Raw genomic sequence first — 17,869 nt, 5'->3', positions numbered from 1 at the left:
ACAGAGAAAAGCACCAATACGGGGAGCGGCAGGTAGAGGGAGAGGGAGAAGCAGGCTCCCTGCTGAGCAGGGCCTTGGGATCATGACCCGAGCCCAAGGCAGAGGCTTAACCAGCTGAGCCCCCTAGGCATCCCTATGAGGTCCTTTTAAAGAGAACATCTCTGATACTAACCTGAACTCCTTGCCTTGCTTTCTGCCCTTCTCAACTTAATCCGACTCTTGGTGAAAATGTGATTCTGCCCAAACATAAGGAAATCTGACTAGGTGACATGTTGGTCAGGGTTGGTTGAATGACAGAATAATCGAGAATTCCCTGAAGACCTTTCAGGAAACCTTCCACAAGAAATGTAGTTTGGGGGACCAGACAATTTCCTTTCAGTTTGTACAGGAGAGAAATGATTGGGTGTCATCCTGACAAGGGGATTTTTTTACCCTTTTAAGATGGTGATGCTGGGAGGTGGGATGGGGGTGGCATGCGTGTTAGGGCATGGGCACGGAAGACACAGAACTGAATAAAAGGCATAGGGACAAAGGTAATTTAAGTTAAAAAAAATTACCTACGATTAATTGAAATTGGAGACTACTTTTTAAGTGCCTTGGAATACAAAGACCCTGTGTAGTTCGTGGTCGAACTGAATGTTACTCGTTGAAGGCCAAGGAGCAATGTGTTGGGAAGGCACCTGAATCAAGCTTGATGCTTTGAACACTGTTTCTGAGAGCATCAAAGAAAGCTATTCAGTGGGAGAGGATATGACCATGTGACCAGGATGCAGTATTGAGACCCATGGGTAGTGTGATTGAAAAGCCTTTTTATCTCAGTGTGAAGAAGATGCTTATAAGGGACAGAAACCTAACCCCTGACAGGGATGTGCTGATGAAAGGTCGCTGCCAGTATCACTTTCTTGGCATGGGGAGACCAAACCAAGACAGTCGGAAGGCTTAATCTATGTGGGTCAGCAGCTACTGAGGAGACAGGAGAATCGGGAGGCTCTTTTGATTGTCGCTAGAATTGACCGACTGTGCTGCAGTGAATGAAGGGAAGAGGTTTGTGTGAATTCTGAGGAGCCGTGCAGGTAAGGGAGGAGTCGAGAGTTCTCTAAGAAAAGCAGTTAGGCCAGGTCATGGATCAGGGAGGACCCACATGGACATTTAATCTGAGCAGGAGTCCAATTTTAAAAAGAAAAAAATGTAGATATCAAAAAAGGTAATGCAAGAAAGGTCTTGTTCCTCTCGTAACTATTCTTCCAGTTAGGCCAATTGAGAGGGTTCACAGAAGGACATGGAGATTTGCTGGACAATAACAGCCCATGAAAGAGAGACTTTCATTTCCAGGATCAGCTGGGATCAAAGATGGGATGGACGGATCTTATCCGCGCTTGGAAAGAGCTGCGGTAACTCTTGAATATAAGCGAAGAGGACTTCACACCGATTTTCTTTCTGCCAGCGTGTGGGAAGACCACGGTGTCAATTCAATGCATTGACTTCATGGAATTTTAAGTATTATCCCATCTTCGAATTAAAATAAGAGCCAAAGAATAACAAAACCAAGTTTTCTCTTTGCCTGAAATGAATCGTAAAAGTAGAGACTATTTATAAGATGAAAGTTGTAACAAAAGAATTTTTGGAATAAAGAAAAATGTGTGTTTGGCACCTTTTATCTGCAATTGCTACAACAAATATCTTGTCTTCTTTAAAAGGTGCAGCTTTACCCACATATTATGGATGGGTTTCCAGACAGTGACTACAAAATGAGCAGACTCACTTTGTTGGTGGTTTTGTGCCAGAAATTGCAGGGACGCCTGGGTGGCTCAGTTGGTTGGACGACTGCCTTCGGCTCAGGTCATGATCCTGGAGTCCCGGGATCGAGTCCCGCATCGGACTCCCAGCTCCATGGGGAGTCTGCTTCTCTCTCTGACCTTCTCCTCATTCATGCTCTCTCACTGTCTCTCTCTCAAGTAAATAAATAAAATCTTTAAAAAAAAATAATAAAATAAGAAATTGCGAAGGAAGGGAAGGAGCTGGCTAACTTCTCAGGGAAACTGAGGGGTTCTCAGCCACGTAAGCCTTCCTGGGAGTGAATGTTATGAAAGAGTGGTTTGTTGCCATTTCCTTGAGCAGCTTCCATATTTCAGTACTTAACCCATAAGCCAAGCATCTTTCTCAAGACTGTCTCATTTCCGAATTCAGATGAATAAAGAGGGTATCAGATTTGCTGCTCTGTTACCGGGCAGACAAGGAGGACTTTGAGGGTCTGGTGTGAAGCCACAGTACGTTAGCCTGGCTTTTTGGCGGAGGGGTCCTCACAAGAAAGGTTCTTCATAGATGGAACACCAGCCTCTCGAGCTGGAGTTATTTGTTACTCTTTTGTCTTTGATTCAGAAGGGCATCTAGAGGGAAAAGATCTTTTACTTTTTACCCAATGTGCATTTTCATCTGGTCACTTTCGGCAGAATATTCTGCCCTTTTAATAAAATAGTGAAGTGTAAGGATCTTTCTGCAGTGGGAGGAGTTAGGGTTCCGGGATCAAGTCACCCATATATGCTTTAACCAGTACCTCAAGCAAGAATACCCAGGAGAGAAGATGTTCTCGAGCAGCATTAACAATGTGGGTAGCACTCTGGTCCTCCGGCCAGTAGTTGATCTCTTTTGAGAGGTGGGATTGTGGAACCAGTGGACTTCACTGTTCCCAGGGCTAACCCTCCCAGTTGTGTGGAATGTGCAGCCTCCTCCGGCAGATCATTTTGGAGCAGAGGGTTGTAATTCAGATGGAGCCTAGAGATGAACGTGGTGCAGCCGCTGCAATCACTCCACAGCCGTCTTGATTCTGCAGGGCCCCCTACCTGGACTCCGGTGCTGTTCACTTTGAGATAGAGTTTGGGAAGGCACCTGTTTGTTTTCTGGGTAGTAGGTTCCCTATAAATTCCAGTTAACCTTCCTTTTTCCTCATTTCTTCCTTTGAGCGTGTTGTAGTGAAACTCACTGGCTGGGGAGTCAGCTGAGTTGTAAGGACACATGAGAGTCACCTGGCTTTTCTGATCCTCAGTTTCGCCCATGGTGGTGGCATTTCTCACCTTAAAGTGTGGAGGCAAGAACTGCTTGGGTAGAGCTTGAGCCCACTGTAGCTCATTATAGATGCTCGGAGGGTGATTGCGCCCCCCCCCTTCTTTTCCTTTTCTTCAAAGCCTCATGTGTATCTGTATCTGAACCAGCCTCTGAGGTGTCGATCAGTGCAGGCTGCTGATCAGACATTTTGGTTTAAATGAGAAACAGTATTGGATAAAGCTAATGTCTATTAGAATGGCCACACCAGGCTTAGTCATAGAAGTTAGGACATGTATTTCGGTATGCCGTCTGCACTGCTATTATGTACCTGTTCCTAAAAATCACCACGAAGTGCAAAAAAAAAAAAAAAGCAATAAAAACTATAGGGCTTACAGGAAAAGAATGAGTTAGGGGTATAACCCTCAAAAAGGTATCAGTGATAGGGGCATCTGGGTGGCTCAGTTGGTTAAGCATCTGCCTTCAGCTCATGATCTCAGGGTCCTGGGATCGAGCCCCACATCAGCAGTGAGTCTACTTCTCTCTCTCCCTCTGTGATCTCTCTCACTCTTTCATATAAATAAATAAAATCTTTTTAAAAATGTGTCATTGACACACATGAAAAACAGGAACGTAATAATGGTGGTAGCAGAGTTTTACACATGTTAAATGGTTGAGGTACATAACACTATAATAAGTGTGTGTTTCCATGAAAAGACCTGAAGTGTGCTTGTGGAAGCGGGTGTCTGAAGAGTGTGAGCTTGTGAGTGTTTTTGCAAAGTGGTACAAAAAAGGGCTGTCTGAAATCAGACGGGAGTTGTGACGCCAGATGTGGGTGAGTATGGCGTATGGCCTGTAGTAAACCAAGGCAGCTGGTAGATGCATATGGGCTCTGTGTATTCCTACGTGACTGGGTTCAGCTGGGGGAAGTCATCTGAGTGCATTTCGTGTTTCAAAAAGGAAAAGTCATTCATAAGCAAACACAAAATTCACATTATGCTCACATTGTTCCCTCATGTATCAATCATGCCGGGATAGATTTATGTTTTCAAAACAAGTGTTTCAGTAGAACTGACTGTACTAATAACTTCCTGGAAAAGGTCACCTTCTAGGCAGTACCTACAAGTAGAACTGAATGAATTCAATGTAAAACATAAAGGCTAAGGGGGCCATTAACATCCTTCATAAAGCAGTGATCATTTTATAAATATAAAAATTTGCATCCCTTATTTATGGATTACTGTGTTCTGAGTGAGTGGAATTATTGTCAGACTGCGTTGAGTGTGAGAATAATAGGAGTGTAGGGGTGGGTACTAGTTGGCTGTATTTTGTAGTGGTTTTGCTTGTAGATTATTTCTTTGGATCATCTGCTACCTTGTTGTTCTTCCATTAGCACAGAATGGCCACTGTCGGCACGCCTACCTCATCATTACACATAGGCACATGAGAAGGGAAGTCAATAAATAACATGAGGAGAGCAGTCAGTAAGTGACAGTATGCGGTGTGTCTTGATTCAACCTGATCTCTTTTAAAGATCCTCTGTAAATGAAGCTTATATATATATTTTTTATTTATTTATTTGACAGACAGAGATCACAAGTAGGCAGAGAGAGAGGAGGAAGCAGGCTCCCTGCTGAGCAGAGAGCCCGATGCGGGACTCGATCCCAGGACCCTGGGATCATGACCTGAGCCGAAGGCAGAGGCTTTAACCCACTGAGCCACCCAGGCGTCCCATGAAGCTTATGTTTTAAAAAGAAATGTGACCATAAATATATTTTGATGCTAGGAGAATAGGGATAGTCCTATAATTTGTGACTTTAAAAGGTAGTATTGGCTACAAAGATTGAGAGTCCCTAGATAAACTTTAGGCGAGGTCTGTGAAGCCCAGACATGGCATACAAATTTTTGTTGGTAAGTGCACTTTGGAAGGAAAGTGTCCTTGGCTTTCATCCCATTCCTACAGGGATCTGTGATCCTGAAATGGCCATGAAACACTGATTTAGAAAAGTTCATAGAATGTAGATTTTTATAGGTCATTTAGGAGAAGCTAGAGTGACCCATGGCATATGCTAGTACACTGACTTCATTAAAGGGAGGTTTTGTTCTCAAGAAGTACTCCTGGGTGCCACCGTCAGTGACAGAATGGACCTGGTTTGACCACTGGGCTGATATCATATGTCGTCTTTATCCTCTTAAAGTTGCCACACCAGCAGCATCAGTAGTGAAGGACTCCTTCTCCAACAAGTGCTTATGCTTTTCAATTGTGTATCTCATGCTTCCTTTCACTTTATTTTTCAGATGGGAACAGCGAGAACTTCCTAATGGGCGCGTCTATTACGTTGACCATAATACCAAAACCACCACCTGGGAGCGGCCTCTTCCTCCAGGGTAAGGCTTGGGCTGGCAAGCCCTGAGACTCTAGAACTGGCACCAAGAATCCCCCGCTGGCTTCTCTACCAGCACTGCCACAGCCATCTCTTTAGTTCCCACTATTCTTGGCTCCTTTCCCTCTCTTTCCCCCGCTTCCGTTGTCATCTTCTACATTCTTTCCTCTCTTCAGTTTCCTTCTTCCCCACATTCATTGTGTAGGCCAGGACTGATGGCTAGGAGCTTTAGTAAATGATACTCAGAACTACTATGGCTCTTTGGTCCCGGAGGTAGGAGGGCTAGGAATCCTGCCTCTTGGGCCATTGGTATCCTGATGCCCTCAGTTATTTTACCTACAGAGATACCCTATCAGGGCCAGGTTCTCAGTCTCTTTCTGCAGAGATAGCAAAGAACAGGGACCTTTTCCCCTGGTCACTTAATTGCTTTTCCTATTCACTTCATTCTCTCATTTCTTAGGACATCCCAAGATTTATAGAGCATCTCCAGGGAAAAGGGGGCATGAGGAAGCCAAGATAGAGAGGGTGTTGGTGCATTTCATAGCATCCTGTCCCCATTCGGCCCCTGAAGGGTGCTGCTCATTCAGCTGGGCTTTGTGAGAATGCAGCTAAGTTCTCTAAAACCAGAGGATGAGTGAGGCTTCCAAGTGAGGGAAGACGGTCCAAGTTCAAGGAGAAGGAGTTTGGTTCCCAGCTTGCCAGGGACAGAAAGTTCTTTCCACATGTGCCTTTTGGTCCTGAGAGCATTCAGATGAGAACGTATTCTGCTCTCAGGAGAGAATTCCCTCCCAGTAAAGCAGTCACGAAGGGCTCCTGCAGAACATCTGAACACCTCCCCACCGACCTTGTAGAGGGAGAGGATGTCAGAGCTGGGGAATATTTGGAAAACCCTTAGACTCTGGTTCAGCCGTCAGTTATGTGCCAGGCAAATACCGCCTCACCTTCTGGTCCTACTGATTTCTGTGGATGGGCTGTTCCTGGTTTCAGTTTTCCAGTAGAATTCTGTGTGTTCCTTTTTTTCCCTTAACTTTCTGGAAATGAAACTATAATCTGTCATCATTGGTCCTCATTCTGTTTTCTACTTTAAGTCCAGAATATTTATTTACATATTTAACCAAAGGAAAATATTGACTTCTTAGAAAAAGGTCAAACTTATTACTTTGGAAATATTGGAAATTTTCATATTATGATGGATAGTTTCATATACACACTAAATAGAGAGAATCCCTACATACTTACCACTTGGCTTCAATAATTATTCAAATCATGGCCAGTCTTGTTTCATCTGTACTAGAGGTTGACAAGCTATGAACCTGTGGACAAAATCCGACCTCTACCTGTCTTTGTAAATAAAGTTTTATTGGACAGACACACTCATTTGTTTATATGTATAATTTGTGGTTGTTTTCATGCTCAATGGCAGAGTTGAGTAATTGCGACCTAGACTGTATAGCCTGCCAAGCCTAAAATATTCACGTTGCTGCCCTTTATAGAAAAAAATTTGCCAACTCCTGATCTGTAATCCTCACCCGGCCCTATCCCCCTTTCTTAGATCATTTTGAGGCAAACCCCAGGCATCATATAATTTTAACCATATTTTGGTATGTATTTCTAAAAAATATTCTCTTATTAAAAACAAAACCACTGTATTGTTAACAGTATTCCTTTGCTGTCATCGAATACCCAGTCAGTAGTCAAATTTCTCCAGTGTCTTGCAAATTAATCGTTGATTTTTAACAGGATACATTTCATACTTTTACTTTTTGTGTTAACAGCCCATATATTTAAAAGCAGCATTTTTTCTGAAACCAATAATACATTATATGTTAATTAATTGAGTTAAAATAATTAAAAAATATAAAAGCAGTCTTAACTCTAGAAGTATTCTGGTTGTTTCCTCTTACCCCCTCTGGTCTATAAGTTATGTAGGCCTTGATCTCATGAACATTTGGATGAATCTAAATAAAGATATTTAATGGTGTTTTCTAAGAATGGCTGAGGTGGGACACTAGAGCCAGTTTTCCTTCTTTCTTTCTTTCTTTTTTTTTTTTTTTTTTAGTTTTTAAAAAGATTTTATTTATGTGACATAGAGAGCCACACACTGAGAGAGGGAACACAAGCAGGGGAGCGAGAGAGGGAGAAGCAGGCTTCCCACTGAGCAGGGAGCCCGATGTGGGGCTCATTCTCAGGACCCTGGGATCAAGGCCTGAGCCGAAGGCAGATGCTTAACGACTGAGCCACCCAGGCACCCCTAGCCCTTACTGAGTTTTAGTCGCATACCTCTGAGCCCCTGGCAGGTACTTCACACTGTAATAGGGAGCCCAGAGAGAACAGAGTGCTTCAGTTCTCATTGCTCACTAATGGAAGAAGTTCCACCCCACGGGAGTATTACCATGCACACAGGACACTTGAAACTACAGATGGAGCCATTATTTCAGCAGACATAGTCACCCAGGAGTAAGATTGAGCCAAAGGATTCACTTTATCATGGCCGGCCACCGCCTTCTGTCAGAGCCAGGGAATGCTTGTATGAGAAATGGTAATTTTTAAAAAGAGACTTTATTTATTTATTTGAGAGAAAGACAGAAAGCATGCTTGAATGCACTAGCAGCGGGAGAGGAAGAGGGAGAGGGAGAACCAGACACCCCCCTGAGCAGGGAGCCCAGTGATGAGGTGGGGCCCAGTCCTGGGATCCCGAGACCATGACCTGAGCCGAAGGCAGATGCTTAACCGACTGAGCCATCCAGGTGCCCTCAAATGGTCATTTTTTAAAATCTAGGAACAAGAAGTTTTGGATGTAAAGAGGAAGTAAAGATGAATGCAGTCATTTGCTCTTAGGAGGTGCTCAGACCAGAGGGGAGCAGGGAGAGGGGTCTCCGTAGAGTGTGGTGTAGGGGAGCCCTCTTAGAGGGAAGTGGCTCAGACTCCTCTTGTAGGAAATGCTGGAGGTGGACTTCAATGACAAGAGGAAGTTGATCCAGGTTTGGGGAAGAGTGTGAGTATAAAAGACATCTGTAGGGAATGATTCATGGAACAGTTCTGTTGTAGTGGAAGGTGTATGTGAAACAAAGGTGCTCAGAGTGTGTCTAACAAGGCACCTGGGTGCAGCAGACACGCCTACTGGAAGTGGAGAGGGTAAAGGGCGGACTGGACCTCCCCCCACTGCTCTGTTTGTCAGTCTTTGTAAGATTGCACCCGGAATCAGGGTAAGCTTATGCTGCTTGGAAGTTTGAAATTCACCAGTGCTGAGGAATTTCAGTTAAACATGTAGATTGAACATGTGTTTATTTCCATTCCTTTCTAAAAACTCCCTAAAATGGCAATAGAAGTATAATGATAAAGGAATGGAAGAGGAGAAGCAGCATATGGGAGATGGTAATCAAAGTTTAGTTGCTGATAGATAAATGGCAGAGCTGAGAAAGTTGAAACCCAAGTTTGCAGTGTGGGTATCCCCCAGGAAGCCAGCCAGTTTGCAGCTAGAAGCCCTGGAAAGCCTCAACAGTCAGACATTTGGGTGGTGTGTGAGTGTGTGTGTGTGTGTGCACGTGCGCGTGCATGTAATGAGACTTAAAAACTCTGAAGTTAAGTCAAAAATATGTGCAGGGAGCAGTTAGACTTTCTCAAGTTGTCACCCATCACTTGCATCCTGTTGTCCCATGCATGTGTGCACATGTGTACGCCTCTCACACACATGCACACACGCAGCCATCCTGTGGGATACAGCCATAGCAGAAGGCAGAGATGAACTCAGACAAAAAGGGATTAAGTGAGGATACTGTCCCCAAGTTAAAGATTGGAGTTTTTTGTTGGCTAAAGTGACCAGTCTAAGGGAAGAAAACTATAGATCGTGCTGTTCAGGGGTCTTTTAGTCAAAGAGCGGGGTAAAGCCACTTGTCAGCCTGCCACACCCTGGATACCCAGAGTGTCCATTCAGCATTTTAGTGACTCACTTTTCAGTGTGAAAGAATAACATGGAACCAGCAGACAAAGAAAGGGGGCCTTGGTGAAAACAATGTGGAAATAGAACCAAATTATAATTCATATCCTCAAAAGTTTGGGAGAAAATATGGCATCTCTACAAGAACAGGAGATTGTAAAAGGGATCATTCAGGAAGCAAGAACTTCTATTTTTATTTTTTATTTAAAAAAAAGATTTTATTTATTTATTTATTTATTTGCCAGAAAGAGAAAGAGAGAGAGAGAGCGAGCGCACAAGCAAGGGTAGCGGCAGGCAGAGGGAGAAGCAGGCTCCTTACTGCCCGATGTGGGGCTCAATCCCAGAACCCTGGGATCATGAGCTGAGCTGAAGGCAGGCACTTAACCAGTGGAGCCATCCAGGTGTCCCAAGAAGACCTTTTAAAAATTAATAAATAGTTGACTGTTAAACAGCCTAGGGACTAGGACAGTTGACACCTGCACAGTTGAAAATACGGATATAACTTGGATTCCCCCAAGACTTAACTATTAATAGCTTACTGTTGACCAAAAGCCTTACAATGATTAACAAATATTTTGTATGTATATGTATTATATGCTATAATCTTAAAGTAAAGTAAGGTAGGGAAAAGAAAATCATAAAGAAGAAAAATGCATTTCTAGTACTATAGTGTATTTATTGAAAAAAAATCCATGTGTAAGCAGACCCTCACAGTTCAAACCCTTGCTGATCAAGGGTCAACTACATATAACAGCAGAAAAAAAAAATTACAGGATTGAAAGATAATGTTGGAGATAAGAAAAATAGAGGATGAGTCTAGGAGCTTCAGCATCATTCATGAATAGTTCCAGCAAGAACTAGAAATAGAGGATAGAAAATTGTCAAAGAAAGAATGAAGGGATTTTGCTGGGACTGAGAGGTGAGGTATTCAAATTGAAAGGGCCTACAAATGCCCAACCCAGAGAATGGGAAAAGAAGTGACCCTTGAATTTCATTCTAGTGAAATTTTGGGATGGCAAGAGAACATCTCAGAAGGCCCCAGAAGGTGAAAGTAGGGTACATATCAAATATCAGGAATGAAGGATACCATCTCTCATCTCAACAGCCAGCTATAGAACCTGGATCCTTAAAATTCTGATGGAAAATTATTTCCTGCCTGGAAATCAACTCCTAGTCATCTTAACAGCCCTGAGGGTTGAAATTAAGGTATCTTTAGTGTGTTCAAATGGTTCGTTTTGGTGCATTATTTCTCAGAAGCTACTAGATGGTTTGTTCCACCAGACAAGAGGAAACCGAGAAAGAAGTCATGAGTTGCAGGACACAGGGGACTCCATTCAGGGACCAAAGACATTCCCACAAGGAAGGTGAGGGAAGCTGACTCAGGACAGTGATGTAGAGCTGGCCTGGAGGACAGGTGTCCGTGTAGGATGAAGTGGGCCTGGAGAAATGTGGGGAGGCACATCTAACTGACACCGAGGGGCCACCTGTGCTATGAGAAACTGGGGGTGCAGTAGTGATAGCTTCTTGCGAATCAAGCAGAATGAAATGCATAGTTCTTTAACTTCAGAAAAAAAAGAAAAAGTTGTACAAATAAGGAAATGCATTTCTAGTTCTACAAAGTCATAATACAAACTCTGAATGTTCATTTATGATGATTTTCTAAATTGGAAGGCTGGGGGAGGAGAGGGCACTGTGTGTCTTGTGGGGTGGGATACAATAACTCAGTGCTCAGCTCCAATAGTGGAAGGTTCACAGGTAATGTCTAATATGACAGAAATCAAGAAATAGTAAGAGAAGCATGTTATTCAGCAATATGGCTGTAAATAGAAGAAACAATTGAGAATGGAAGTTTGTTGCTTCTCAGGAGCAGGAATCGGCAATGGGGAGAGGTAGGGAAGGGGATGCTGTTTTTTATTGTACCTCCCATAGAACTGTTTGTATTTGTTAACTCTTGATACTTGATTCCTTTGATAAAAAAAGAAAAAGAAAAGTCACTAGTTGAGAGGATTTATGAGAAGGGTGGGAAGGTTCCAGTTTGTTGTGAACCTTGAATACTAATTCGAGGTTTTGACTCGAGGGTGATGAGGAGTCACTTGGAAGTTTTTGATTATCCCCATGACAGTTTATAGGCTGGCTCAGAGTGGGGAGATTTGTTCGGGGATAGTTGGACGTAGAAATGGAAAGTCAAGGGCGAACACCTGACATCAGCAGGAAGGGAAGAGTCAGGAGTGATGGGGTAGCTTCACCCCTGGGAGGGGGACTGGCAGGAGGAACACCCGGGAAGACTCAGTTTTGGGAAGAGGTTTGTGGCATTTAGCTGAGTCCAAAGTGACAGTAGGTCATGAAGTCAGTGCAGTCTAGCAGGCCGAATTCTGATGCAGTGTGGGCACTGGCCATCAGGACTGGGGACTCCTTGAAGAGAAGCCATTTTTAGAGAGGCTTTGAGTTGAAAGAATCACTGAAGAGGTGGCCAAAAAAAGTCAGTTAGGAAGCTAACTGAAAACTGAGGAAGCAGACCAAAGCATGGTAGTCACATGAGTAAGATAAGGATTCAGAGAAGATGAAATGAGAAGGTAGTTAGGGAACAAAGACTTTCCAACACATACAGTGCAATCCCTACTGGTTCCCTTTGTATTGGGTTACTGCTGTTTTCTTCAATTATATCTCTTTCTTATCTTTTTAAGCCCCTTTGTCCCTCTCCCCCTTTCCAATTTATAATGGAAATATCAGGCATATTGGAGAGAGTAGTACAATGAATCCCTTGTAACCACCACTTGGTTCTGACAATAACATTTTGTTTCATCTGACCTCCTACTTTTCAGGGGAGGTGACTGATGAAATTTAAAGCAAATCCCAGATGTCATATTCTTTGAACCATAAATACATCACATACATCTTTAACAGATAAGGGTTAAAAAAAAAAAAAGGACAAAACTAGGGGTGCCTCGCTGGTTCAGTCGGTAGAGCATGCAGCTCTTAATCTCAGGGTCATGAGTTTGAGCCCCACATTGGGCATAGAGATTACTTTAAAAACAAAACCAAAACTGAAATACCATTATCCCACCCAACAAAATTAACAGTATTTCCTTACTTCATGTCATCTATTTTCCCCAGTTGTCTTAAAACTATTTTTACAGTGTGATTTGTTTGAGTCCAGTTCAAACTCAAGACCATCACGTTGCTTTTGGCTGATACGTCTCATAAGTCTCTCTTAATCTATAAGTCTCCCACACTTTCTTATTTTATTCTGACCATTTATTTCTTGAAGATCCATAGCATTTGCTCTGCAGAATTTCTCATATTCTGAATGTGACTGGTGTGACCTTGAGGTATTGGGAAACATGCTCCTCTATCCCTTGTCTTCCCTGTAATCTGGTAGGTAGATATGAAGGCTTGATTAGATTCAAATTTACTGTTTAAAATTGAAGTATGATTTACATACAGTAAGATATACAGATCTCAGGTACGTAACTGGCTGAGTTTTGACAAATGCATACATTTGTGTAACTTACATTCCAGCAAAATGTTAAAGCATTTCCATCATTCCACAAAGTTCCCTCTCTTACTTTCTCTTGATCACTTCTTCCCTCCGTGTGTGCAAATCAAGTTACACCTACCAACCACAGATGAAGATTTTGACCATCTGTTCTAGCCTTGCCTTGCCCATGGGTATTTTAGGTGTTTTAGTACTTTGGTAAGATTGCTTTCTCACTAAGAATCCTGCCATTGTTCATACCAACTCTTCTTCTCATGACCATGCAGCCTGTTTTCACTGGCACTTTATATCAGGATGATTTCTGTTGCAAGGAACAAAAATTGGGATCCAAGTTGGCTTAAATAATGATGAGAATTCACTGGCTAATGTAACTGAAAATTCTAGATGTAGATCCTGGCAAGTAAACCCTGATCTAGTGACTCAGCAATTTCACCAAGGAGCTGGCATTTTTGTTTTGTTTTTCTACTCTGCCATCTATTGGGTCAACCTCATATTGTGTTTATGTCGAAAATGGCAGCCAGTGGCTCCTCAGACTGCATACTTTCTCAGTCCTATCTGGCAAGGAAGAGAGACTGTATTTTCCTGAGAATTCCTAGCAAAAGTTTTGAGATTTGCCTTGATTAAGCTCCACATAGGTCACATGCCCACTCCTGACCCAGTCAGCTGTTCACTTTGCACTTGGAGGAAAGTCACCTTCCCCAGAAAAACATGGATCTCCTAAATGGAAATCAGGAGCTAATGGTGAGGAGGGACTGGTGGCTGCAGAGGTGGCCACAAATGATGGCTTTCATCACATAAGCCCCAGAAGCCTCCGTGACCGGGCCTTGCTTGGCCAGGCTCCTGGGCCAGACACCAGGCTAAACTCTCCCTCAGTCCCTCCTTGCCGGCCATCCTGGGATGTCTCTGGAATTTGAAGGTCGGGGTGGGTGGTCCCTGTGTTCATTCTGAGCTTAATGTTTCCAGCTGGGAAAAGCGCACAGACCCCCGAGGCAGGTTTTACTATGTGGATCACAACACTCGGACCACCACCTGGCAGCGCCCGACAGCCGAGTACGTGCGGAACTACGAGCAGTGGCAGTCCCAGCGCAATCAGCTCCAGGGCGCCATGCAGCACTTCAGCCAAAGATTCCTCTACCAGGTGAGAGGGCGGGGGCTTGCCACACGGGCTGGAGCCTCCCGGCCCCCGAGAATGTGCCGCCTCATGCAGCAGCCGTTGATCTGTTTGGTGAGCGGGGAAAACTGTGGCTGGGAACGTCAGTGCTCTGAAGATTTTACGCATCACCGTGAAATTCCTCAAATTCCATTATTTCTAATTTAGTAACTCAATGTCTAGCCTCTGTGTTTAAGGATTCGAGATACCATCTTTCTTCCAAGACCGGATTTATTTTCTGGTCCCTCCTTCCAAGCCCATTTATTCTAATTTGAAACCTGAAGGTCAGCTGTGACCTCTCCTATACCCCTACTTTTCAGAACAAAACAGTTACCCAAATCCTTTTCGTAGCTGCTACTGTTTTTCTTTAGATCTTTCTTATTTGACAGATTCTCAAGGATAGAGGACCTTTAAAATTGATCTGAATCAGGGCTTGGCGAACTATGGCCCATGGGCCAAACTGGCCCACATTTTGTTTTGTAAATAAAGTTTTATTGGCACAGAAGCACTCCCAGTAGTTTAGATATTGACTCTGGCTGCTTTTATGTTGTAACAACAGAGTTGGGTAGTTACAGCAGAGATCATTTAGTCTATAAAGCCTAAAATATTTACTGTCTGGCCCATAGAAGAAAAAACTTACCCTTGCTCTGTTTCAGCTTCCTTCTATCTGATGCCTGATTTTTCTCCATCCCTCCCAACTGAACAGTTAGGGCAGCCTCTGAATTGTTCTGTGTGTTGGCTTTGCTTTCTTCTCTGATCGGTACTGCTTGTTCCCAGCAGAGTAGTCTTCAAATGTCATTGCTGCTTGACCACTTTTTAAAAGTCACTGTGAAAGGTTTAAGAAGAGGGGCTTTTTCTCGGCATTTATCACTGCCATTTTAATCACTGGCTGGAAGCTTTCTGTAGTCATTATCTACAGAATAGCATTAGATTTCCTACTCTAGAATTCAGAGTGCTGTGGTTCCAAATAAACTGTCTAATGGCCTGTTGTACTGTTCCCTTCAGAAACCCTCCCAGCCTCACCTGCCGTCCCATTAGAGCCTCTACCAGTGACGTGGTGGCTGAGGGGAACCGAGCCACACAGCCTCTTTGGTAGGAACAGGAATTCCCAAGCTGGAACTCTGTGAATTCTCATGGCACCTTGAACATGAAGCTTGGGATCTGCACTAGAATTTCTGTAGAAGGTAGTGACTTAGAGGCTGGAAACTTTTTGACCTGGTCCACAACACTGAATCACCTTATTTAGTCAACATTGTTTCTACTTGACATAAACTCTAAGCCCACAACAATACCTTTTTTTTTTTTTTTAAGATTTTATTTATTTATTTGACAGAGATCACAAGTAGGCAGAAAGAGAGAGAGGAGGAAGCAGGCTCCCCGCTGAGCAGAGAGCCCGATGTGGGGCTCGATCCCAGGACTCTGGGATCATGACCTGAGCTGAAGGCAGAGGCTTTAACCCACTGAGCCACCCAGGCGCCCCCCACAACAATACCTTTTTAAATTAGAAACTTGCCCAGTTAGATGCTCAGAAAATCTTTAATTCCGTTTAACCAAGTAGCATTCCTTATCAGGTTTGTCTTTGTTTGTAGCTTTCTAACCCAAAGCAGGAGTTACACCAGCAACCACAAGGGATTTATCTACCTGGGCTGCTCTGCCTCCTCTTCCATCTGTGGGGGCTGATGCTCATCGTATAGTGAGTAAACTGATGAGGAACCTCAGTTTCCCTAGTATGGATGTACAAAAAGCACAAAGTTTGTCACATCATGTTGTGTCGAGATGAGCTGTAATGCCTGGCTCTAATCCGTTCCACTCCACAGCCCTTTTCACACTTGCCTGGCATCCATTTTGAGCACGAGTTGCACAACTGGGTGGGGTCACTCATTCTCTGCATTTCAAAAACCGTTCCTCCAGAGCAAGGGCCCAAAGGCTTTACCTGCTCTTTTCCTGGGTGGTTATAGCTGAAAAACTAGAAAGGTCTGGGTATCTCTGTCCTTTGACTTAGAGATAAGGACACGTTCTAGAAGTCTCACAGTCATTTTGTTTCCTTGCTTACTCAGCTTCTCTAATTAAAAAAAAAAAAATCTCTTAAAGGAATCTTGTTTTCCTCCACGATGCACCAAGTATGTTCTGCTAGTTGACTGAGATGTTTGGTGTGTGAAAGGGCAGGTTCTAGGGGTCGCATTCACTTGGTCTTTTGGAACATCCATTTCATCCATTTCTCTGGCCTGCTTCTGTCGCTCTAGCAGCATCATTTCGAGCACACAGAGGTAGAACTTTGCCTTGGAGTGTCTCCTTGAAGGAAATTTTTTTTTTTTTTTTAAGTACTTTAACCTGGTTTTCTCAGCTTGGATGGGAATTCAGGAGGGTTCTGGATGGAGGTGTGATGGTTCCTTTTTCTCTGTGAAACAAGATTCATATTGAAAAACGTGTTAGGAATCTTTTCTGGGTCAGCTTTCAATGTGTCTCTGTTGACTTCCCTCTCCCCTGGATTTGCTTTGCCCCTCGTTTGCTATGGTGCCATGTCCTGGTTACAAGTAAGAAGCCTCGTTTTCATACAGTTATTTTGGGGTTTGGCCTCGGCCCAGGGTTTGACTCGGAAGACTTAAGAGCTGATACTGTACCAGTGGTTTCCCCTCCTCCTCCTCCTGCTGGGCTGAAACCAAGACTTCATTCTTCTTCACTTGCTCTACAGAGAACATGAAGAGCAGTTCAAGATGGAAGCCAGGGGAACCCCACAGCGCAGTCTCCCACAGTTCCTTCCTGCCCTCGGCTTCAACACACTTTTATTGGTTTCTTTTATTGTTCCCTCATTTCTGATATGCTTCTGTTTCTTGATATCCCAGCACGCCTTTGTTTCTTGTGAGCATCACACACATACTTGCATTTTGCTCTCACAGTTTCACTGTGCCCGCTCTTTTGTGATTCTGCTGTGGACCCGTGGGGCTGCACCAGCATTCATGTGCATTGTGCCTTCTGCTTTCTGAGAGGCTCCTGTAACCCCCACTTTGGTCCTCCTTTAAGAACTAGAGGAGGGGGCACCTGGGTGGCTCAGTGGGTTAAAGCCTCTGCTTTTGGCTTGTGGGATCAAGGCCCGCATCGGGCTCTCTGCTCAGCAGGGAGCCTGCTTCCCCCTGTCTCTGCCTACTTGTGATCTCTGTCTGTCAAATAAATAAAATCTTTAAAAAAAAGAACTAGAGGAGGTAGCCAGTGTCCCCAGGACTGAACAGGATCATTCTGTGGCTCCTAATGTGTGCTTGCCAAATTGTGTTCTCCAGAAACAGACAACTCTCGTTGCTTACTCTGCAGAGAGCCCTTTGGATTGAACTCTCAAACACCTGGGTTTTGTTCTGCACCCACAGGGTGGATCCTGAAAAAAAGGAGCCTGCCTTCCATACAGTAACCTTTATGCCCTTCCCAGAGCCTTTCTTGCCCTCGGCTGTGTTTGTTAGACATTCTTTATTTCTGAGTTTGTATCTTAAAATATTACTGGAACTTAGTGCTTAGTCCCTGAGGGAACTGAACTCAACGTGAGCTGTCTGGCTCGCGGCCTGCACCTCAGATGTCCCAGCCACGGGACATTTACCAGGAAAATGATTTGATAGTGTTGCTTTCTATTGCTACTGGTAAAGGAAACGGTCTTGTCGCTTAGAGTCACCTGCACATCCCAGGATCTTTCTTCTGATCCCTTCTGTAATCCCTCCAGGCCCCCTTCTCTCTGCTTCTCTGGCTGTGCTCCAAGCAATACTTAGGATCTCTCATTTTAGGGGAAATGTGGGAGAAGAGAAGGGGCAGTTGGTTGACTTAGTGGAGACGCGGGGTTTTGGTTTTCAGACCATGATGTGTAGCTCGTATTTATTTATTTA

The 17,869-nt window shown here is 43.8% G+C and overlaps 1 protein-coding gene across 2 annotated transcripts in view; it reads left to right on the top strand.

Moving 5' to 3' along the window:
• The window catches only part of WWP2 (WW domain containing E3 ubiquitin protein ligase 2), a 147,652-nt gene that overhangs the window by 112,584 nt on the left and 17,199 nt on the right, over positions 1–17,869 (top strand). For both annotated transcript variants that reach the window (XM_059150800.1, XM_059150801.1), the window contains 2 exons: positions 5,338–5,427; positions 13,820–13,994. In XM_059150800.1, the coding sequence (XP_059006783.1) occupies positions 5,338–5,427; positions 13,820–13,994 (265 nt within the window). The remainder of the gene's footprint in view (positions 1–5,337; positions 5,428–13,819; positions 13,995–17,869) is intronic.

This window comes from Mustela lutreola, chromosome 16, assembly GCF_030435805.1.
Source record: "Mustela lutreola isolate mMusLut2 chromosome 16, mMusLut2.pri, whole genome shotgun sequence".
In the NCBI taxonomy this organism is placed as follows: Eukaryota; Metazoa; Chordata; class Mammalia; order Carnivora; family Mustelidae; genus Mustela; species Mustela lutreola.
This window is presented reverse-complemented; position numbering and strand designations above follow the sequence as displayed.